This window comes from Suricata suricatta, chromosome 5 (assembly GCF_006229205.1).
Source record: "Suricata suricatta isolate VVHF042 chromosome 5, meerkat_22Aug2017_6uvM2_HiC, whole genome shotgun sequence".
Taxonomy (NCBI): Eukaryota; Metazoa; Chordata; class Mammalia; order Carnivora; family Herpestidae; genus Suricata; species Suricata suricatta.
In genome coordinates this window covers 48,035,628-48,060,069 of record NC_043704.1, presented here as the reverse complement: position 1 = coordinate 48,060,069, position 24,442 = coordinate 48,035,628, and the positions used below count along the sequence as shown (strand labels likewise).

The 24,442-nt window shown below is 39.2% G+C and overlaps 3 protein-coding genes across 4 annotated transcripts in view; 1 reads left to right on the top strand and 2 right to left on the bottom strand.

Moving 5' to 3' along the window:
* Positions 1-298, top strand: part of LOC115291664 (60S ribosomal protein L23a-like) — a 573-nt gene extending 275 nt beyond the window's left edge. Inside the window, exon 2 of the mRNA XM_029939193.1 lies at positions 1-298. This exon is cut by the window's left edge and continues 1 nt beyond it. Within this exon, the coding sequence (XP_029795053.1) occupies positions 1-298 (298 nt within the window).
* Positions 1-7,100, bottom strand: part of NIT2 (nitrilase family member 2) — a 19,045-nt gene extending 11,945 nt beyond the window's left edge. Inside the window, exons 1-4 of the mRNA XM_029939192.1 lie at positions 7,009-7,100; positions 3,715-3,833; positions 2,062-2,182; positions 897-985 (exon numbers count right to left, since the gene is read on the bottom strand). Of these exons, the coding sequence (XP_029795052.1) occupies positions 897-985; positions 2,062-2,182; positions 3,715-3,833; positions 7,009-7,036 (357 nt within the window). The 5' untranslated portion in view covers positions 7,037-7,100. The remainder of the gene's footprint in view (positions 1-896; positions 986-2,061; positions 2,183-3,714; positions 3,834-7,008) is intronic.
* A 3,958-nt stretch (positions 7,101-11,058) lies between these two features.
* TBC1D23 (TBC1 domain family member 23) overlaps positions 11,059-24,442 on the bottom strand; it is a 54,799-nt gene continuing 41,415 nt past the window's right edge. Inside the window, exons 14-19 of one of the 2 annotated variants that reach the window (XM_029939190.1) lie at positions 23,348-23,487; positions 21,883-21,927; positions 18,056-18,144; positions 15,298-15,433; positions 13,564-13,758; positions 11,059-12,746 (exon numbers count right to left, since the gene is read on the bottom strand). In XM_029939190.1, the coding sequence (XP_029795050.1) occupies positions 12,665-12,746; positions 13,564-13,758; positions 15,298-15,433; positions 18,056-18,144; positions 21,883-21,927; positions 23,348-23,487 (687 nt within the window). In that variant the 3' untranslated portion in view covers positions 11,059-12,664. The remainder of the gene's footprint in view (positions 12,747-13,563; positions 13,759-15,297; positions 15,434-18,055; positions 18,145-21,882; positions 21,928-23,347; positions 23,488-24,442) is intronic. The other variant, XM_029939191.1, reaches the window with a different exon arrangement.

Genomic DNA, 24,442 nt, shown 5'->3' with positions numbered 1-24,442 from the left:
GCCCAAATATCCCCGAAAGAGCGCCCCCAGGAGAAGCAAGCTTGACCACTGTGCCATCATCAAGTTCCCGCTGACAACCGAGTCAGCCATGAAGAAAATAGAAGACAACACTCTTGTGTTCATTGTGGACGTCAAGGCCAACAAGCACCAGGTCAAACAGGCTGTGAAAAAGCTCTATGACATTGACGTGGCCAAGGTCCACACTCTGATCAGGCCCGATGGAGAAAAGAAAGCATATGTTCGACTGGCTCCTGACTACGATGCTTTGGATGCTGCCAACAAGATTGGGATCATCTAAACGAGTCCAGCTGGCTAAGTCTAAACATACTTTTTTTCCCACTATAAAAAAAAAAAAAAAAAGAGTCTCTATGGTTTGTCTCCCTCTGTTTTTACCTTATTTTTGCTTCAGTTCCCTAATGTTCATCTTTGTGTATCTTAAATCCCACATATGGGTGAAGTCATATAATATTTGTCTTTCTCTGACTTATTTCGCTTAGCATAATACACTCTAATTCCATCCACATTGCTGCAAATGGCAAGATTTCATTCTTTTTGATCACCAAATAATATTCCATATACATACACATATTTCTACCACATCTTCTTTATCCATTCATCGGTCGATGGACATCTGGGCTCTTTCCATACTGTGGCTATTGTCAATAGTGCCGCTATAAACACTGGGCAATTCTCATCAAAATTCCTATAGATTTTTCCTTTCCTGAAACTGACAGGGTAAGTCTAATACTTATATCAAAATGCCAACAGCCAAGATTTGACACGTTGACTGTACCAACTAGTCAAACGCCCTGTGTGTGTAAAATATGACGAGAAGGACGAGGGATTTCACGGCAAATTCTCAAGAGGTGATGAAACTTGCCACATCCCCTCCTTACCTTTCTGTACTTTACCAGTAAAGTTCCATCAGGCCCCAACACGGCACAGGTGTTATAGAATTTCCCAGCATCCTCTTCAGGAATAGAACCTTTCATTGAGAAGAGAAACACAGGAGCAAAGAAAATATTCTCAATAAAGTGCTCTTGCATGATAATAAGACAAAAACTTTGGACAAACTATCCCTTGGGTCCAACAATAAAGTATACTATCTTCTAAGGGTTATTTAGTTATGAGGTGGGTTTTTTTGGGGTGGTTTTTTGCCTTCTTTAATAACTTTCAGAGACAAACTCTAGAGTAGAGATGAAATGTAATTAAGTCAGATGCCAAAGCCAGGTTTCAAAAATTACCAAACTGTTTGAGTTCTGCTTTGATCTTAAGCTACAAGATCTGTTCATCTGTAACACTACAGCAACACAGAGGATTCACCGTTGCTGAAAATCAATTCACCGGCTCCTGCAAAGGAACTGCACCCCCAAAGGCCTCATGTGGGAACGGAAGCCGGTCCTGCCATCACTGAATGTAGTTCCTACATGTCTCTCTTCTTGCTTGGTCTTTTCTTCACCTCTCATTTGTTTCTAATTCTTCGTATGTCACAACAGAGAATGATTCTGTTTGCTATACCTATTTTTAAACAGCTTTACTGTACTGATTTTTTTATGTAAGCATATAGAGCATTTTAAAATTTAATTTGAAACCACATTTATTTCAAAACCATACCTATAAAGCTACCTTGATATATGTGGCTTCTTTATGAAAAAACAAAACTTCTTAACACTGTTTTAGTATAATGAAAGACCCTCCGATTCAGTGTTTTCTTTCCACATTTCCACCTGCCCTGTATTCCCATTCCTTCTCCAGGGAAAGTCATCATTATCAGTTTGGTGTATCTTTATACAATATTTACTACGTGCTACATATATAAATACATACAAAAATATAGCCTTTTGTGGGAGGATTAATCTGAGGGCACCTGTTTGTCTCATACTGAACATGCTTCTTCCACGTAAGTGTGTCTTGAACATTTTTCCACATTACTACAGAAGATCCATCTCATTCATTTCAATGCCTAATTTACATGGTTTCTATTCCACTGTTTTAATGAAACAAAAATTATTTGCAAGTTTTTCATGTTTAGGTCATTATACCTTGAGGGCAAGAAGTTACCTCCAATGAGATACACGCTGCACTCCTTTGCTACTTCGGAAAGCTTCTGTGTGGATTCACCAGGAATTTTCTCAGCATATTCGGGAAAATATTTCGTGCCATATGGACAATTAAAGCATTCCTAGAATAATGTTGGCAGAGAAATGGGGGAAAAAAAACACAAAAATACCCCACGCATTTTAAAGTTCTGCTGTAAGAAGACACAGCTGCCTCTTCTAGCCCTGCTCTCAAAGGGGTAACACAGAGCCGGTAAGAAAAGCACGGGCATCCTAGGGCTACCGTGCCTGTGGCCATGAGCCGAACTTGACAGCTGGCTCCGGTGAGGCCAGAGGACACAAATCATGCGTGCTCTCTCAGATCCCTGTCACCCCGGCTGATCTGCCTCAGTGTCTGCAGGAGAACTCGGACTTCCCGACCCTGGGCACCAGGGCCCCACAACAACTGGTTTTAATCATAGGAATTCAGGTGTTCGAATGAATCCATGGGTTCAAAACTGTATAACTATGTAAAGCACTAAAACCTGTGTTTGAAAAAAAGTACAGAAGCTTTGCAAGCCACAGATGTTTCTTCATTGATAATGGGACCCGTTTCTAAGCCCCCTTCCAGCACTATCAATCTCTTGCTGCGAATCTCTCGTTCCCCAGGATATGACTGTCTTCCACAGCTCTGTGAGAAAAGACTCTAATTCATTCATGGTCATTCATTGAGACTGTGCACCGGGCACTGTGCTAGGAAACTCTAACCCGAGGACCACCAGTGTGTACAAGAGGGCACGTGCAGCATCAGGTGCTTTCACTCTGGCCCCTGGCAACTTAAATCACAAGGGACTGTGATCAGGGTACAGGTACAGGTGAGTCCCGTATCTGTGGCCCTAAGGAACACTGGATGCACATTAAGATCTCGAGCTCCCTTGTTAAAGATTCTCACTGGCCACATCTGTGATGGACTGGCGCCTAAAACACAAGGTGGCTCTGAAAATTCTACAGTCAACCAAAGCCGGGTTTACAAAGGGCCAGTCCTGCCCACAGTGGGAGAGGGAGGGGGCTGCCTGGACTAGTGCAACCACTGGTCCCAGTAGTCCTCTGCCCCAGGCCGAGGTATAGGCATGTCTTAGCGCGAGCAGGACCCTGCTCTGGGCCAGCACTACACTGCTGCCAAGCAAATGTGGCTCAACCTTTACCAGGCTCTGTTCTAGAAGCAATAACCTAGGAAGTACACGCAGAGCCCTTCTGGCTTACTACCAGCCACCACATTTAGGAAGATACTGTAGGCTTCTTAAATGTCTCTGGTAACTTCCAGTTTTCAACCATTTCCTAAAAATGTTGGATACTTAGCACTAAGATCAGTTAAGTGTGCCATGGTCCTGGAAAGATTTACTTATACAAGGAAAGAAGGTAAGTATCCAAGGCACGGAGTAGTCTAGCTCTAAGTAAACCGCACAACAGGACTCTGAACACGGTAGAAGATCCCAAAGTGAAAGAGCTGTAAACACGCTGGCACATCTTATCACAAAGACCCGTAAACATGAAACAATCCTGGGGCCACACAAGGCCCTGCTGGACCCCAGGACACAAGAGGACAACCAGAGCTGGCAGAGTACTCTCCTGAATCAAAATTCCCAGAGAGGGTGGGAACCTCTGCCCCCATACTCACCGGCAGAGAAACGATCTTGGCTCCTTGTGTTGCTGCCTCCCGGATGAGGCCACAAGCTCTAGTGACATTATCTGATTTGATGGAAGAAACCTGAAGTTGGATGAGGGCCAAGCGGAAAGCTGAGGACCAAGACACAGAACAACCGTCAGAAGACCTGATTGCTGATCAGAGCAACTCTTAACCAGAGGGTGATTTTGCACCGCCTCCCCAGGACCTCTGAGAGTGTCACAGCTGTTGTGGTGCCACTAGCATCCGGTGGGTAGACATCAGGGACATTGCTCAACATGCCACAGTACCCAGGATAGTCCTTCACAACGAAGAATTATCCAACCTAGAATGTGAACGGTGTGGAGGCTGAGAAACCCTGGGACCCAGCAGCAGCGCTGGAGGAAGCCCCACGCCAGCACAAGGGCCTCAAGCGAAGCACGCTGGGCCAGCTTATTACTGAGAACACGGCTGGAGGGAAGAATGCATTTGAATACGGAATCACCCCTTAGTTTGTTCTTGGGACTCAACCTGATCCAGGTACAGAGGGCATCTCAGTGCTGGTGAAATCCCTTGGAAGTCACCCAATCACTGTGACCTGGGGCGGCCCACGGGAAGGGGAGATGCCCGCCCCCACCGCCCCACTGCCAGCTGGGGCATGGTGCAAAGGGCCGGCCGCTGGAGGGAGGGAAGCCTGGCGGCCGACGAGCTGCACATGTGCTTAGTCACGGGGCAGGGTTCCTGGGCACCTGTGAAGTTTCGCAATTGCCCCATGAATATTCCTATGCCCCCAAAGAGCACAACACTAAGTGGCAAATAACACCATGAGAAGTTGCGAGAGACTGTGGAAGAAAAAGCTAACAGTGCTTTTTCCTGTTACTTCAATCAGAGGCTCCCTACTCTCACCAGGGACTGAGTCCCACAGAGCCAACAAGATCTGGTGTCGGCCAAGGAGGTCAAGGGTTCCTCTGGCCCAGTCCTTCCTTGAGGTAATAACTACACCCTGCGTGTGCTTTTCCTAGATTCCCTAGAGTCACCCCCTTCTTCATATACCATTTCCCCTGTTCAAAACGGGACTGGGGTGGTTGTGTCCTGCCTGGACCTGTCAGGCCCTGACAGAGGCTGAAGGAACAGAGCACATGGTGACCTATGAGGCTCTGTGAGATCTCATGAATCCCCAGGAGAGGCCGTCCCTGGCTCCCCCGCACCGTCCCATCTCTTCTCTAGAAGCCGGAGAAGTTCCAGAACCGGAAAACCATTAGGGTGCTCCCTCTGGTGTCTCCTGTAATGGTGCAAATGCTCCCCCAAGAGGCAACACCGACGGACCCCGATCTGTGAAGGCCTGATTGCCCCAGTGTGAACCCTAAAAGTAGGAAAACTCAGATGCTCCCTTCCTTGGTGTATCTTAAAAACAGTTAAGAGCTAAATGTAACCCTGAACATAGCTTGTTGAATAGTCTCAGAATCCAAATGAAAACGAAGGAACCTAACACAGGAAATGAAAGCTGGGAGAACTCTGAAGCAAACTTTAGCTGCCAGCACATCACACGGACCTACTCAAAGTCTCCACCGTAACTCAGGAGCTGGGCTTTGTCTCTACTCCAGAGGGGTTAAAAGATGAATCCACCACGGCTATGCTAAGAGCTTCCTCTCTCCCTCATCCTATCCAGAAAGGCAGCTGTCCTGATCCAGGCTTGGGACTGACATTCTGCAAGTTACTCCCTCCACACAGGGGCTGAGACACAAAATGGCCACCATTGGGACGTTTCTTGATGCCGAAAACAATGCTAGTCAATTCATCTCCTCAGGTGTCAAATAAAAATTACAGTGGATTTTCAGGTTCCTGGTGCCGTAATATTCAACATCATCCAACAAGGAAAGACTTACCAAAGGGATTAAAAAAAAGAAAAAGAAAAAGGATAAAGTATCATAAGCGAAGGGGCCAAGGTGGGAAAAGCACGTGGAACGTGCCAGGCCCTGTATGCACACAAGCATCTGTGAGGCGTCATTAACACTGTTTGGTAGATGAGGAACTGCAGGGTCGGGAAGCTGCACAGAGCCAGTGAGCAAAGTCAGGGAGACAATCCAAGCCAAAATCCGGAAACTGTAAGGCAGAATAGGAACCTCATTTGTTTGCTTTTGGGGGGGTTGGTGGGGGAGACCGTGGAACTTGAAAACACCCCTCAAGGAAATCAGACACCCCCCTCAACCTGAACGGAGCCACAGCTCTCACGCCCACCAGCCTCGGCCCTGCCCTGCCTCTTCAGAGACAGCAGTCACATCCAGAGGCAGCTGTGTGAAAGGACTTCCATCCCTGGACCCTGAACATTCAGTCAGCCACCGACTTGCTCCTAGCTCTGGCGGTGAAAATGAAAAAGAGAGCACTTGCACAAACCTTACTGTCTCGTGGAAGCCTCAGGAGACCTCAGGAGGGACACTTTATGTCCATTTTACACGTCAGGAAACTGAGGTTCACAAAGATTAAATGACTTGTTGCCATGGCCTGAGGCAAACCTGTAATAATCCAGGGCTCTCCAAAGCCTCATGTGGAAGGATCTGGGCAAAGACCTGGGGACAAACGTGCCCCTGGGGCTGATCCAGGATAGGCTTGTGTAACATGTAATACCTAACCTGAAAACTCAATGTCCAGATGCAGAACAGCTTGTCCAGTTTTTTCTGTTAAGAGAGCATTCTCCACTGGGTGTGACTGGGGTGCAACATGGGACAAGATAACCAGGCAGCCCAAGTCAGAGAAAACAGATGCTTCATTTTCACGTGTCAGGGTTCAAACCACAAATAATTAGGATAGATGCCTTTGCAAAACTCAAGTTCAAAAATCAATCTAACGTGAACAGAGTGAACGCGACACCCCTGGGTAGTCTCGCTTTCTCGTGCAAAACCTAAGAGCCTCCAAGAATCCCACAAGGCAGTGGTTCTCACACTTGAAGAAGTCACCAAATTACTTAAGGTGCAGCCTTCCAGACGGGGCGGGGAGAAGGGGGTGCGGAACTTGGATTTTAAGTGAGCACCCGTCTCTCTTCTTCCGGCGCAGGTGACTTCGCAGCGGGCGGCGCCGGAACGCACCCAGAAGCCCGGGACTCAGGAGGAGCCCAGCAAGGAGCGAGGCGCAGGCCCTTCTGGCCAGGAGGCCGTCGCTCCCGGAGGCCTGGAATTCCCGGGAGCGCGCCGAGCCGCGCTCCGCGCCTCACCCCGCCCGCCGCCCGCTCGGGGAAGGCCTGGGACGCGGCGGGGACGAGGGACGGAGGCTAGGGGCTCCCCCGGGCCGAGGTCGGGCCGCCGTGGTACTTACTGGCCATGGCTCTCTCGAGCAGCACCATGGGCGGCGCGGCCAGACTTTGCTCCTGGGGCTGAGAGCGACGGCCTGGAAAGAGGCGGTGCGGCGGTGCGACGCCGCGCGCAGGACACGCTGCGGCCCAGGCTCCGCCCCCGCCCCGCCTCCCAGCCCGGCGGCTCCGTGGAGAACGTCTGGTCTTTCCTGCGCTCAGACACCTGTTAGTTCTCAGCTGGTTGCGCTATGATGGACCAAAGAGAAGCGGCCAATAGCAACACAACCCAGTAAAAGGAATGCCTCGAAAGGCAAAGGAGTAAAGAGGGGAGACCTAAATTGGAGTGGTGTTTAACAATTGGCCTCTCGGCTTCTCAGCAAAAGGACTGAAACTTGCTGGTTAGAGCACCTCTGGTCGGGAATAATACCATATATGCTAATTGCCTTGGGCTCCTAGAATAAGTCGCTCTGACGACTTGGGATGGAATGACCTATGCTGGTTTAGTCACGCAGGACATCAGTGGGATCTGATTAGAAGGCTGCTGGGTCACGGGGAAGGGGAAAAGAGAAACAGTTCACAATATCCTCAAAACTTGAGCCCTCCTACATACTGAAATACACTAATATTGTGTGAAGACTTTTTCCATTTGTATTTATTAGAATTTAACAAAAATTTTTTGTCTCATGTCTTTGTGCTTTTTGTTTTCAGGTTTGGGAATCAAAAATCACAAAGCTTACTTACTATCCTTTTATGTTCTGTAATAGTTTATATTGGTTGTTAAAAGGATACTCTAGAAGCACCTGAGTAGCTCAGTCTGCTGACCTTCCCACTCTTGATTTCGGCGTAGGTCATGACCTCACGTTTATGAGATCCGCCTGAGGGCACTCTGCCCTGTGCGTGGAGCCTGCTTGGGATTCTCTCTCCCTCTGCTCACTCGCTCGCTCACACTCTTTCTCAAAAAATACTCTAAAAACATTTTTGGAATAATTGGACATTTATGTTATGAACTGGATATTTGATGCTTTGATGAATTTTGTGTGATGATGACACCGTCATTATGCCAGACAATATCTTTACTCTGAGAAGTAGTTGAAGTATTTAATTAAGGGTGAAGTGTCAGAATATCTAACTTGAAAATGGTACACAAAAAGAGAAAATATGTGCTTATACAGAGATAAAGCAAAGGTGGCAAATTTAATCTAACAGAATATAGCAGTTCATGCTACTATTTTAAGACATTTTTTAAAGTTTCAAATTATAAAACTTTCATAATAAAAGGCTGGGAGGAAACACATAGCAATCATGGGTTTTATTTTTTTGAAGGTTCAACAATCTGGACCTGGCTTTGCAGCAGGAAGAGAATAACCTTTTAATTTCTGCTGTGCTTAATTAGGCTGTTGAGGTTCCTGTGTCAATACTTATAATCTGCCAAAAAAAAAAAAAAAGACCAATTTCATTTAGATGTGCAAGTTCACTGGCATAAAATTGTATGCAACAGTGGTACCAAACATGGCTGGATGTTATTGGAACATCCAGGCAGAGATACCAATAGGCAGCTGGTCATAAACCTCAAATTCGCATATTGCAGATTGGAACCTGATTTAGGAGTCCTCAGTAATTTAAACTAACATAGAGCTCTGAATATGGGCGACAAGTTGTAAGTCAACTGTGAAAGTTACAGGTGTAAGGGGGCATGTGAAACCTGCAAAGGAACCACCCGAGAGGCGGGAGAACCAGGAGGGAAAGGGCCATCAAGACCAAGAGTCTGTGGGCACCGTCTTCTTTACATCGCATGCAAGGAAGCTAGTGACTTGGATTCTAGAGAAGGGAGTAGTAAGAAATAATAAAAACTGTTCTTGAGCTTTCCTTTAGAACTTTCTGGGCATAATGGAACAGCTAGTCACGGCTCCACTTCTGGTTCTGTTAATACCTAAGGCAAATCATCTCATTCTTGAGATCTTTTCACCATCTGTGACACAAAAGGATTGAGAGGCAGAAGGCGAAGCTAGACACCGAGTCTGCGCAGTCCTCCCGGTTCCACTCCACTCCCTGACCCTTCCCAGCAGCAGCGCTGTCCTCACATTCCCATATTCCCTTTCACTTGCCATTTGAAAAGTAGCCAAAGAACACAACTACTACACTAAGTGAATCTCCGAAGCCCAGGCCCAAAGTTGGCAGTGCCAACCATGTCTCGCAGCTGTAATGACCCTTGCCAGGCTGGTACTGGTCAGATTTCTATTTTTACTCCAGAGGAGCTACCCCAGCATCTCCAGCTGCCTGGAAGCCATTTATTTACACATCTTGACATCCGTTTAAACCCAACCACTTCTATCATCTCTAAAAGAGCTTCTCCCAGTTTTCCTCTTATGTATAGGCACCACCATTTGTGCTGTTTTCCAATTCCCCAGCTCCTCATGGCCTCCCCTGAAAAATCTAAATCACTTCTGTATCTTCCAAGTTTTTTCTCACCCGTGATTAAAATCAGGACCTGTCTTACTTCCCTGCAGTACCCCTTGATTGCTGCCTCCTTTTCGTCTCTCTGACCACTATTCATGGCTAGGCCTTCCTCATTTGGGGGAGACTGCTTTAGCAACTTAACTGGCCTCCTTTCCCTCAGCAGCCTCCAATCACTCTTCATAGTATTATGGAAATCAGTAGGGGGGGCTAAGTTCAATTTTTCAGGGTGAGGTAGTTATACAAATGACTAATATACAGGGCTGAAAATTAGAAGTGGAATCATCTCCACAATAATAAAAACAGAAACTCTAAAAGTAGATAAGATCTTAGGAGAATGTATGGTACTCCAAAAAAAAACAAAAGCTCAAACTTGGGAATTATCAAATTGGGCTTAGAGCTTTGCACAAATGTCCATCAAGTGATGAATGGATAAATAAAATGTGATATATCCATGTAAGGGAATATTCTTCAGCCTTAAAAAGGAACGAAATTCTGACACGTGCTACAACACAGATGAAGCTTGAGAACATCATGCTAAGGGTAAGAAGCCAGACACAAAAGCCACTTATTGTAGGATTCCTTTTACCATGGACTGTCCAGAATAGGCAAATCCACAAAGACAGAAAGGCAATTAGCAGCTGCCAAGGACTGGAGGAAAATGGGGAAAAGCGGAGTGACTGCTAATGAACAGGAGTTTCATTTTTAAGCAACCAAATGTTCTGAAATTAAATAGTTGTGATGATTGCACAACTCTGAATTTACACTTTGTAGACCCTTCAAAAAGGTGAACTTTATGGTATGTAGGTTATATTTCAATAATTTTAATGTTTATTTACTTTTGAGAGAGAGAGCAAGCATGGGAGCAAGCAAGGGAGAGGCAGACAGAGAGGGGGAGACATGGAATCTGAAGCAGGCTCTAGGCTCTGAGCTGTCAGCACAGAGCCCAGCACGGGGCTCAAACTTGTGAACCACGAGATCGTGACCTGAGTCGAAGTCAGACACTTAGCTGACTGAGCTACCCAGGTGCCCCGAAGTGATTCGTTATCTTAATAAGCAATAATAATTCTCAGGGAGAAAGGAGGGAAGAGGGGATATCTCCCCTTTTCATTAACTCAGTTTCCTTCAGGTTGGTTTTCTAATGCTGGAAATACAGAAAATAGTAACAGTCTCTTAATGTTGCAAACTCTGCAATCCTTAAGAGTCTGTAAGAGGTGAGTATCCCAGAGTGACTTCTAGTTCTGTACCTAGTGGGCCAGTTAGGGAAGGATGAGCAACATAGGCGCCTAATGCAATCAATGAAATGTATTTTTATTTCACATTTATGACTAGTAACTGTGGAGTTATTTCAGATGAGGAAACTAAAGTTCAGAGAATTTAAGTGGGTCAAGGTAGTAATTTATTACGTGTGAAATTTAGTGTCATTATTTTTAAACTATCTCTTTCCCCCTCCCCAAACAGATGAAAAGAAACAAAAATCTAATACTTTCAAACTTAAAACCTGAACATTAAATCCCACTGAAGCACAGTCCTCAAATTTCTAATTTTGTGTTATCTATAGAGATTTACAAATGGGGGGAGGGGAGAGAGAGAAAAAAAGATAGTCATTAAGAACAAAGTTCTGAGCAAATTGTACTGGTTTATTTACAATTGTAATTTTATAAACAGTAACACAAACATTTTTACATTAATAATTATGAAAAAAGTCCCATGGCTGAAATGGGCAAAAAATGGAGACTTCAGGGCATTTGTAAAGGAGGCGCCAAAGAAAGAAAGAAAGAAAGGAAGGAAGAAAGAAAGCAATACAACCATTGTGGGTAGAGTCATAAATAAAAAGTATTGCACCAGGTGCAATTTCATGCAAATGTCTTCAACCACTCAAGAAAACTGTTTTTATTTAGATATTAGAATAAAATATCTTGAACTATGTTGCCTGTTACTCACTTGATTTCCATTAAGTAAATTAAAATAACTGGCTATAAATAGGGTACATCTAAATATTTCTCCTATAAACCACTTACAGATAATCCTTTGCATTTTAGGACATAGCAGATTGTTAGGATTTGCTATATCCCAAAAAGGCTTTATAAGGAATCCTTCCTTAGCCCCAAACATGTTCTTGGATTTCTCTTACCAAATGTGTCTAATATAGACCTCAATAAATTAAACTGAGAAGGCTGCAAAGTAAAACAGATCACTTTTTAGTTCTACCAGATTAAGAAAATAAAAATAGTTTCAAACCACTGGAACTTTAGTAAGAGAAGACAAAAACCAAAGAAGAGTAAGAAATTGCAGAAAGAGCTGATAAAACAATTATAGTTTATATAGCTCTCTGATTATTTGGCTTTTATTTAACTGGATATTAGTGTGCTCACACACCATAATCTCAGTAAGGATAAATCAATGTGTGCACAACACCTGTTCTGAAATATCCCAAATCAAATATTCCACTTGTAATAAAGACCAATGACATTTTTATAGATACAAGTCTGTCCCCCAAATATTTATTTTAATCTTAATATGCCTACCTACTTATAATGCTTTTAACCGCTCCTTAGAAACCAGTAGGATGAAGGTTAGGATCTGAAGCACTCAGTGTTCAAATCATTAGCTAATGTAAAAAGAGGATTTAGAAACTGTTACTCCAACACTTCACTAGCTGGACTGCATTTCTGAGTTGGCTAGAATCTTCATTCACTCCATTAAAAAGATTTCACATTTTTTAAGAACAGAAACAGCAAGCTAATTATTAATCTATGTAATACTTTCAGTTTCTGATACTGCTCAGTGGATAAAACTAAATGTAGCAATTAAAGGGGTCTCTTCAACTAATTCTATCTCTAATTTTCAGTGAAGACATTGCAAGTATATATGTGTATGGGTGTTTTTAAATCTGAATGTGATACATTTTCCCTTTTAAAACACAGCTCTTCAAAACAGAACTGCATTCTGTACCCTTAGTTCATAAGGGCAGAGGGTCAGTTACTTCAGTCATTAATAACTGACCTTTATGAATCATTTTACAAAACTGAAAATGCAAAAGAAAATTTAAGTAAAATTTTAACTGTCCAGAAACTGATGATAATAATTTACACTTTCTTAGACCTGCAATTCAAGCACCCCCATGAGCAAGCGAAAGGTCTTCCGTTAGTACGCAATCAGGAACAGATGTCCGTGTTTCTTTCTCTTGGTTGCCTTCATTTCTTTTGATATAGTTCTCTTATATTAACTTTCCAAAGCATCCAAAACTTTCATGATCTGTTGTTTTATGGCTTTGGTAGCATCTCCTGCATTTGGAATCAAATACCTGGGGGGGCGGGAGGAATAGACATATACATTAATATAAACTGTTTTCCCTTCAGGCTTCAGCTTAGTTGACACTTCCAATGTGAAGCTTCCCCCAACCTGCAAAGCCAGCAGACATGCCCTCATATTCACTCCCTGAACTTATTTCAATACATACATGAAAGCATATTTTGAAAGAAAGAAAATCTAAGTGTGCAAGCAGGTGATTCTTCATAGCCAAATGGAAGGAGCCAGAGATCTGGAGTCAGGACAGCTCCATTTGGTCCTGTCATAAGCGAGGTGTGAGGATCTGGGAGTAATTCAACTCCTCTGGGCTTTCCATTTTTATAGGATTATAAAGATGGTTTAGTTTCCAGAAGAGTGAGGTGCTATGGCCCTTGATGCCAGTCCATGAGCGGTTTGTCACCAGCTCACAATAAGATGAGGAGTTTGTACCAGATTGTAAATTAAATATACCACACACTGCTTACTTGATGGATATTTTTTCAAAAGAAGAATTTTTTGATGAGGGGAAATAGAAACACTGACTTATATTCTGAGACAAGCTTCTTAATGATAAACCAGCATTAGGTGCACCAATAGTATAAAGACACTTCTGTCAAAAAGTTAATGAAATTAGCTATGAAACTTACTGAAACCATGTGCTATTAACTAATTGGCATATGACTAAGGGTATGGAAGAAAAAGATAAGGAAAGAATACTAATTAAAAGTGGCTCAAGTATCCTATTCCACCATCTTTTCTCCAAAAAAGAGAAACAAACTGTGTTTAATAATGAATTCAATAATTCAGATAATATCATCCTAAGAAAATCTTACCTTTCAATTGCCAAGATTTCTATTCCTGAAGCACTGCTATTTCCATACTTGAATGTAATTAGCTCAGGGTGTTTTTTTTTAGATGTGATTTTAACTACAGAATTTAATGCTTGTCGAGACTGTATATAAGCCAATCCTTTCCGCGAAAGAATCTCCCTTAAACAGTACATGTGTGTTGCAGTAACCAACAGGTGACTTGAGAGGGGGAAAAAAACATTAAAAAACAAAAAAATTTTAAAGATATGTCATGCAAAACAGCTGTTACTTCAACCATAAAAAAATATTCAACTACAGTTGAAATTACTTTTGAATTAAAATGAATCATCTATAAACAAAATACCCCATAAAACGTCTTAACTTTCCTTTAGCTGTATGCAAAATTAATATTTTATTAACAGAAAATCTTGTAACTGTCCAAGAGCAAAGTTTCTATTTTCTATAATAAAAAGTATAATACTATTAGAAATCATTAAAGTAATATTTTTAGAATCTATTCTATATAGTATATGGAATGTAGTCCTTTTCAAACTTTTTCACAGTATTGCCTATATTCATAAACTATTCTCAGTCACTGTACCAGAGAGTACCCTTTACCTCAAAGACCACTAAGCAATAGTTGGGCTGCCTTACATATTTTATAATATTCTGTACCTGAATCTCAAAGGTAAAATGGGTATGAAATTATTAACACAGCCCTCCCTCATGTCTTAGCTCACTTGTAATATAATGTAATGATATACTCATATACTTTTATGTTATACAGTAAAATCTTGGATTGCGAGTAACTTGTTCAGTGAGTGTTCCGCAAGAGGAGCACACCTTTCTAATACATTGTAACTTGATAAACAAGCGGTATCTTACAATATGAGAAGTACATGACGCTAAATGTCGTATGATCCCAACTGAGCCAATGGTTCTTGAAATTCACTTTGATATACGAGTGCTCTGATTAGAAACTTGTTTGAAGAACGAATTATGCTCGCAAACCAAGGTTTTACTATACAATAAAACTAGTATCAGACAAGTCCAGAATGCAGGCCATTCTGCAGAATAAACAGCCTCGCCTCAAGAGATTCAGTCATCATGCAGAAAGGGGGAGGTGGTAGTAAGGGCAGTAGTACTGTTGTATGCTGGCTGAAACTAAAGAGATTAACAGGCAAATGCAATGTGTGATCCATGACTAGCTATTGGATCAAAAAGGAAAAAAAGATTATAAATGATACTTTAGGGGCACTCTGAAAGTTCTGAGTATGATATGTATGTTGAATGGTGTTCATTTTAAAGTTTTTAAAAAGTAATAATGTTACTTTTTTAATAAGTGATAATGCTACTGAAGTTGTGTAAGAGAATGCTCATATTCTTAGTAGATTTACAATAAAGCATTTAGGGGTTAAGAATCTGTATGATTCTTCGGAATGGCTTGACAAGAGAGAAGTGTATGTGTATGTGTGTCTACAGACAGATACATAAACAGAGAGACGGGGCAATACAGAAGGAAGTTAAAATCTGGTGAACCTAAGGCTTATAAAGATGTTCAATGTACTGTTTCTTCAACTTATAAATTTTTTTCAAAATAAGAAATTACATAAAAATATTTTTAAAAATAAAGACATAATACAAGTTAACAGAAATTATATCTTATACTTAAATAAATAAAATTTCTCCTGCAGTTAAATTTTTTATTAACTCCCCTAAATTTAATTTTACTTCTGAAGAAAGCATTTTAAAAAGTACCTAGGAAACATGTGTCCACTTTCTTTCACTTCTTTACAAGGAAAATGGTGCTTGACGTCTGGCTTGTTTATCCAAGTCTGAATGTTTACAACCTCTTTTCTGTCATCATCTGACATTGAAGAGCTGTCAATTTCATCTAAAAGAATTTAAAGTGTTAAAAGTGGGAATCACCAACTTTAAAAGTTGGTTTCTTAACAGCCTGGAACAAAATCTGAGTATTTTACGCATACAGGTTGCGGGGAAAGAAAAAGCAATTCAAATCCGGCTACTATATTTCTTTATGCCACTGGCATAATACAGAAATATTATTATGAAGCATTAGGCTACACGACAAGAAAGTCAGGTGAAAATACTAAGAATACACTTGTAACACTGTGTGTCAACTACTTCAATAAAAAATAAATATGGCACCTGGGTGGTTCAGTAATTTAAGCATCTGACTTCAGATCAGGTCATGATCTCACAGTCATCAGTTCAAGCCCCACATCAGGCTTTGTGCTGACAGCTCAGAGCCTGGAGCCTGTTTCAGATTTGTGTTTCCCTCTCTCTCTGCCCCTCCCCTGCTCACGTCCTCTCTCTCTGTCTCTCTCTCTCTCTCTCTGTCTCTCTCTCTCTCTCTCTCTCTCAGAAATAAATAAAAATTTTTAAAAAATAAAACAAAATAAAAATAAATAAATAAATAAATAAAATGTAAATAAATTTTAAAAAGACTAAACTGAGGAATTTCAACATTTCTTCTTTATGTAACACGACTCTAATTTACATCTAGACCATAGAAAGATGGCTAAATTGTCCAATAATAAGCATGTATCTTGAGGGCAAAATGGCTGAGTCCTTTTTCTCTTGCTGTTTTTTGATTTTAAGAAAAACAACAAAAATCCATTTGGGATAAATAAGTAAAAAATCTCTTTAGTAGTTTTTGTTTCACAAGAGAACTGTAAGACATTCTAATTATTTTGTTTTTCTAATTCAAAAAAGGGGAATTATAAACCTAGGGTTAAGAATTACAAATGGTCATCCCTTTTCAAGAAATATTTCAAAATACAAATAGATACAATAAAAAAGGAAATCTCATATATCTATATACTTTCAGCTTAAATAAAGTGAAACCCAGGGCTCCTGGGACTCTTGATTTGATTTCTCCTCAGGTCATGATCCCCGGGTCGTGGCATCAAGCCCCACGTAGGGCCTCTGGGCTTAGCGTGGAGTCTGCTTAGGATTCTCTCTCTCTCCCTCAGCCCCTCTCGCCCATTTACCCCTTGCCTCTCTCTCTAAAATAAGAAAAAAAAATGTTTTAAGTGAAACACTCATATCTCTGCCAATCATATTCCTTTTCCTTGCCCATTAAGAAACAGTGATACCTGAATTTGTTATCAGCAGAAAGAATATAGTAGTGTTTTGCATTTTAAGTAACATTTATATAAAGAGTAGACCTTTCAACTGTATTCTTCTGCAACAACTTCTTCACTCCCAACATTGTAAAATTTATCCATGTTGATACACAAAGCTCTAGGGTTCTCATTTTCATTACTGTACAATTTCCCATAATATAAACATATACATAAATATATGACACATGTATATATACCATAATTTATTCATCCATTTGCCTCTTGGGAATTAAAAGAGTTGAAATGAAAGTTGTTAAAGAAAGGAGCAGAAATATTCAGGGGAAATATGCAGGGAGAGACTGATAAATAACAGGAAGATAGCAACAAAAATAGAGGGGAAAGGAGAAAAAGAAACAATGAGAAATAGCACACAGAAAATTTCATTTATCTCAATGGAAGCTTTTGGGAAAGTGATTATGTTAATATTTATTAAAATGTCAAATATGGTTCCCTATAATCTAGTAATCTTACTGCTAAGAATGTACTCTCTGTGTATATTTACAAAAGTTCATATAGATATGTATAAAAATATCTACTGCCATTTGAAACAAACAACCCATCGCCCCGGAAAACTACCAGTGTGAATTTTCAGAAGACTAATAAATTATGGTATGTTTATGTGACAGAAAGAGAACTAAGGTGGAATATGGGCTGAGATGGAAAATATGCAACATGTATTACTAAGTAGAAAAAACAAGGAGAAATTTGGGAAGGTTGTTTCTTTTATTTTCTACATTGATTTACTGCTTTATTTTTTCTAATCCAATACACATATTCATTATTATTATTCATTCATTATTATTACTTAACCAGGGTAATCTTGGCAGCAGCATTATGAACCAAAGTAATACATCATTTTTAAAAATATAAAGACAACCAGAGAATGATAAAATTTGCCTGGTACAGTATCCCCACCTTGTGGCCGTTTAGGATATTGCCTCCAATTTAAAAAGGCTCGCTCCAGATGTCTCAATTTTGGAATTAATTCCCTGAACTTTAGTCCCACAACTCTCAATATCCTAGCTGGGTGGATCAAAGGGATTTAAATCAAATCAAATTCCATGGATTTAAATACTATTTCAACATGGATAATTTCCAGATCACCACCAGTTTATCAGACCCTCTCTCTGCAGCTGGACTCCTGTAATCAGCTTCTTACTCAGCATTTCTGCTTGAATTCTAATAGGCATAACCTAAGAGGTCTAAAACCAAACTCTTGGGAATAAACTACAGACTCTCCAGTCTCTTCTACAGAATCTCACTGTGTCTTTTGTTTTTTCCCCTGAAGTTTGGCTAGTCTCAGAATGATCTCTATAATCACTCCTGGTGCCTGACGCAAGTGTCTACATGTAAGTGTATTACTACACCTGTGTCGTATTCTTCTTCATCCCCAATGCTGAAAACAGGCTTTACACCACGGTAAGGCTTTCCCACTCTGTCACTGCTGCTCACATGCCTATATTCAAAGAATTTTAGAGGGGAAATTATTACTTAAGACGTTACCAAAGATTTTCACCAAGTATTATTTGAGTATTTAAACAAAATGTATACATTCTTTGTCCCTCGCCCCCATATACCACCCAGTTCTAGAATAGATATGTTAAGGAAACTAACAAGATAAGGAAATTATGTTAGCAAAAGTGGCATAATGTCTTGATAGGCTGAATGTTATCAATCTGTAAAAATTAAATTAAAAAAATTTTTAATATTCATATTAAAACTCATTCTTAGATTGATGTAGCTTTGGGGAAGTCACTTAACCTCTCTGTGACTCTGTTTTCATATCTGTAAAATGGTAGTAACAACACTAGCTACCCTTCAAGGGTACTGAAAGATTTAAATTAGTTAATATTTTGTAAAGCTCTTAGAACAATGCCTGGCATCTAGCAAGTGTGATGCACATGTCCGTTAGGTAAAACAGATTATAGAACTGAATATTCCAATTCTAGGAAGAGTGTTGAGGTTTTCTTATTTGGGGGCATATACCTTAAGATTTTTCCTCCCATTTTGTTAAAATCATAGTTTCAGTTGTACAACATGGTTGAACAATTCTATATATTACCCAATGCTCACCACATTATAATCCTCCCTTTTTTTTTTTTACTATTACTTTTGCTTTAATAGAAACTAACATGCTACTAGTTCTTTTACATAAATGTAAATAAACCATGAAAATTAATCTGCCTTTCTTAAGTGGCAGAAGCATAAACAGTAAACTTGATTAGTTCTTGCAGGAAGTATGACCTATTTTTAATATAAAAATGTATACTTCAGTCCTTTTAAGGTAATCTCAAACAAACCAAGAAGAAAAATTAAAATATTTCAACAAAATACATGTTTTTTGGGAAAAAGTATTGTATATTTGTAAGATAAAGCTTCCATCAAAATCATCTACAATGAAGAAAAACTGGCTTATTTTCATTTATTTATTTATGGTCATATATCAAGAGATAGTCCAACATGGAAAAATTTGGGTTACATGTCTTTAATCTTAAATTCAATTTTTCCAAAAGATAGCGATCAAATCTGTATTTTAAATAATACATATCATCAATCAAAATATTATCATGACCTAATTTTGTTGAATTAGGCTTAAATCCTTACTTCTCCCAAAACAATGCTCCTCAATAGAAAACTCACTAGAAAAACCACTGAAAACTAAGTGTATAACATTCTTCAGGAATTATAAACTATAATTTACAGTTTAATTAAATCATTAAATCATTTTATGTTAAAACATGTCTAATGCAAAATTATCCAGTAAATTATCAAACTATACTCCTTAGAGGAAGTGAAATAAATAATTCAAACACTTATGAAACTCAGAATCAGCCTACTTATAAAAGGCAAAAGCAAAGATAATATAGCTTTGTCTAAAAATACTTTAGTGCCATCCGGATTATAAAAATGTATGATTAAATTATTGGTTCTCTCCTGACATTAAAGCATAATTAAACTGATGTAACATCGAAAGTAACAAAGATAATGTTTACAGCAAATGTGTGAACCAGAATTCAAGTATGCAAAGTGAAAAGTTTTTTAAAAAAGCTACTCATTATTTATCTACATTTATAATACAATGCATTTTTATAAAGATCGCTAAAGATTACTGGGTTAGTTCTTAAATACTGGCTAAAAATTAATGAAATCCAGGGTGCCTGGGTGGCTCAGTCAAACGCTGACTTCAGCTCAGGTCATGATATTGTAGCTCATGGGTTCAAGCCCCATGTCAGGCTCTGTGCTGACTGCTAGAAGCGTGGAGCCTGCTTCGGATTCTGTGTCTCCCTCTCTCTCTTTCCCCCTCCCTGACTTGTGCTCTCTCTCAAAAATAAATAAACATTTAAAAATTTTTTAAAAGATAAAGAAATTCACTGGCTGGACTATTTTTAAAAAGCAGCATATCTATACGTTTTTAGCTGAAGGAATAACAGAAACATCTATAGGATAGTTTGACCAGGTTCTAATTTATTTACTGAGCTTGGAAAGAAACCCATATCTTTCTAACTTTGCACTAAATTCAACTTTCAAAATAGATATTTACCTGTAGGTCAGAGAAATTAAGTTAAATTTTTAAAAATTTAAGAATTTTGGAGAAAACTTGGGAGTTAAAATTAGATTAATTCAATGGTCCTATAATGAGAGAAGGTAGAAAGATGAATCACAATTATAATTTTGAAAGAAGCAAATGCCTTTAAAATAGTTTCAGATAAAATTATAGTAGAAGCTTTGTAATTGGCATTGTGCAGGAATAGTCACAGTAAATAAAAACTCTTACCACTAATAGTGAACTATTGCTTTTAAAAATGTTACTTCTAGTCACTGAAAATATTGAAATGTCCAAAGAAAATGTCAACTCCATAATTCCAAAGCTTAACTTATATTTAAAATCTGACTAGAATTTCTTTCAAAATGTCCACAGATAGTGCTGTAATTGATATTCTAATTTAAATTGCATAATGGGGCATTATGTTCACTCAGTTGGGCATCTGACTTTTTGTTTTGTTTTGTTTTTTCAAATAAAATGGTGCATTTATTGGCTGGCTGATACACGATGCGATGAAACATCTCAATCTAGGACATTCTGAACCTTGCTCTGGCTTCCTGCGGTACTGACAGACCAGTGACAGGCGCACAGGTCATGATCTCAGGGTTCGTGGGATTGAGCCTCGCATCAGGCTTTGCACTGTCAGCATGGAGCCTGCTTGGGATTCTCTCTCTCTCTTCTCCCTCTCTGCCCCTCCCCTGCACTCTCTCTCTCTCTTTCAGAGCAAACGTAAAAAAATAAACTGTAGAAAAATGCTGTAGGTATAAAAACTATACAGCCATATAAAAGTATTTAGTAGAGTTCTTCTGTGCACCCTAATTGAAGATTCAGTAGATTTAAAAATTTTAGACTTATATAATCTAATGACACGTACCTCATGTTATTGAGGACAGAGAAGAGATGGATTACATATTAACATGTCCAACATGACCTAACTTCTCTCATGGAAAACTAAAGAATTGTGGTTCTTTGGAACTGATTTCTATGTTAAATCACTAACCTAAATACACAAATCTAATTAAGAAAAATCTAAAATAAGTCATAAAATTATATAACATACTTGAATTAACAATTTTGAACTATGAGCAATGCCCTTTGTTAGGTGCTATAATATTCTAATTGTTAGGGCAAGAGATAGATGGGGCGCCTGGGTGCTCAGTCGGTTGAGCCTCCGACCGGCTCAGGTCATGATCTCACAGTTCATGGGTTCGAGCCCTGTTATCGGGCTCTGTGCTGACGGCTCAGAGCCTGGCGCCTGCTTCCGATTCTGTAAGACCCTCTCTCTCTGCCCCTCCCCTGCTCATGATCTGTCTCTCTCTATCTCTCAAAAATAAATCAATGTTAAAGAAAAATTTTTTAAAGAATAAGAACTGCAGGTTTTATGAAGTTCTTGGGTTTGAATGTACTCGATTTTCATCTGAGGAATGGGAGATAAAAAGAAGCATGCAAGGGAAAAAAAATTAAAATGATCAAGCAAAAAACAAATAACAGCTCAATCAATCTCACACTCCTAAAAGCAGAATAAGAAAAACTTAGCATTTGAAACAGCTGCATGAAATTGAAGCCAAGACAGCGTGAGGCTTATAGACAGCACGAGGCATGCTAAAGGAAAACGACGGTCCCATAAAGCTGCTCTACTCATTGGCTTACCGCTCTGTACATGCTCTGTCTGGCCAAGGAAGATTGAAAGACATTCTATAGCAAATCAAGGCAGAGGACAGAACAAAATGATTGTTAAAAATACAACAGCTTTAAAACAAAAATATAGTATAATCACTTTTTCTGATCCATAGAGTGCGCTATAAAGAATGTTTTGATCATCCCAAGTACAAAGAAAAATGAAAAGCCAGTTTCAACTGATTCTTTTAACAAAGACAATAGTCTTTTCAAGTCAGAGTCATCACTAGTTCATTTTAAAATAAAATTTTAAATATTCATGCTACCAAATGTAGCAATAGTACTCTAATTCAGAATACACTAAAAGTAAAAAAGTTACAGGCTTTTGAGAACAGACATAATTTTAATGAACAAAGACAACATTCAGGCTTGATAAAACACTTTAATATTATTTATCAGTTGACCATTCTAGACAGGTACAATTTTTTTGGATTTGTGAAAATAACCTATTCTCTTCCTTGCTATTTACTAATGAGGGAAGATGTACTTTTGCATGCATAGGTACTATAATTAATAAAGTAACAAATAGTAAATTCCTGACATTCAATTCTTAAAGTCAAATATTTCAACTTTCCTAGGATACTGCAAAATAAGAAAGTGAAATTAATATCACCCAATTTCAAGATCAGGCTTGCTTAGAAACAATTCTATGCTGGAATTATTAGGTTAGTTTTGAACTGTAGCAACAAGAAAGATCAATTAGACTAATATGTGGAGTAGAAAACATTGTGGATGCACAATTCCATTAAGAAACATTGTAACAGACATTCTTAAACTTATCAAACTGTGTCCTTCATTTGTAATTCATGGGGAAAAAGGTGTCATTTATATTCTGTGAACAAAATTCTATGAAGATCTAAACTCGTAAACTTAAGAATTGGGTTTCTGGGGCGCCGGATGGCTCAGTCAGTGGAGCATCCAACTCTTAATCTCCGAGTCGTGAGTTTCAGCCCCATGTTGGGTGTAGAGATTACTTTAAAAATTAATTAATTAATTTAAAAAAAGATAGAAAATAGGTTTCGACTTTATTTAGCATGACCAAATTTTCTAGGTTATAAATTCCTGGAGGAGGAGAAGAGGTTCCTGCTTTGAGATTACTGCATTTAGTAGATGATTCCCATCCATCTGACATGTGGGAAACAGCTACTATATGAAGTGCAATACATATAATGGCATCTTAATATTTTTTTAATGAATGGCATAAAAGGGCAGAATCCTTATTTGAGTTTTATTCTGAGCAGTAGGGGAAGAGAGAAATTGGAGTCAAATTTCACAGCAATAAAAGACATCTTTGCAATTATAATGAAAACTGAAATTATCCAATTAAAAATGTACTTTATGATTCTTTTCTAGAACATATTTAATTCAACTATCATTTACCATTAAGATACATTTTCTTAGTTACCCATCATAAACTCATACCATATAAGCAACTCACCGGTCCACAGGAGTTGATGTGTTCTCAATAAAACTGATAACTTTTTCCCTGACATTAACAGACTTCGTCTTCAAAGCAACAGTCATTTTATTTACTAGTGATTTCATTCCTCTATCATTTGAGCCATTAGAAGATTCGCCCTGAAAAAAAAAAAAAAGAACTTACTAAATGAATTAACTGTTCTCCTAATGATGAGCAGACACCTTACCGCTAAAGGTTATCTAGATGTTATGGACTGAATTGTGTCCATATGTTAAAAGTTCTAACTCCTAGTTCACCTCAGATAATGACTGTATGCAGAGATATTACACTAAAGCTAAACAAAGTCACATACATGGGCCCTAGTCCAGTATGATGGTGTTCTTACAGGAAGAGGGGGAGACCACATACACAAGACCATGTGCGTCCAGACAGAGCAAAAAGGCAGTCATCTGCAAGCCAAAGAGAGAGGCCTGAGGACACATAATCAAACCTGCCAACCCTTTGATTCCACACCTGCAGCCTCCGGAACTACAAGAAAACAGACTTCTGTGATTTAAGCCAACTACTTGGTTGTACTTTGTTATGGCAGCCCTAACCAACCAATATACTAGGTAAAACCATTTTAGGGATGGGAGTTAGGAATGAAAAATGAGGATATATGTTGCACACACAAATGTGTAAAGTCTGAAACTACCTTCCTTACTCAATAAAAAATTAAGTTATTGACCTTTTTTTCAATTACTCCATAAAAATAAGATGTATAATCAGAATATCATTCATTTAGCTTAATTTTTAAACATTTCGTCCTTGTAAAATTTTGCTGTTTAAATATTTTCACTTAGGCCTTTAATTTTCTCAAGAAAAACTATCCCCATGTACTTAATGTAACAGGTAAGAGTATAATTCTTAAACCGTTTCATGGAATTGCTCCCTGATTCCTTAGAGGGCATGCTGGCAATAGGTGTCAGTTTAAAAGTGTACCTATCTTTTTGTTTTTTAATGTTTATATGTTTTTTGAGAGAGGGAGAGAGTGCATCTGTGTGAGCAAGGGGAGGGGTGGAAGTAATTAACTAAACAACACAAAAACCATATTTTTATTTCCATGTCCAAATT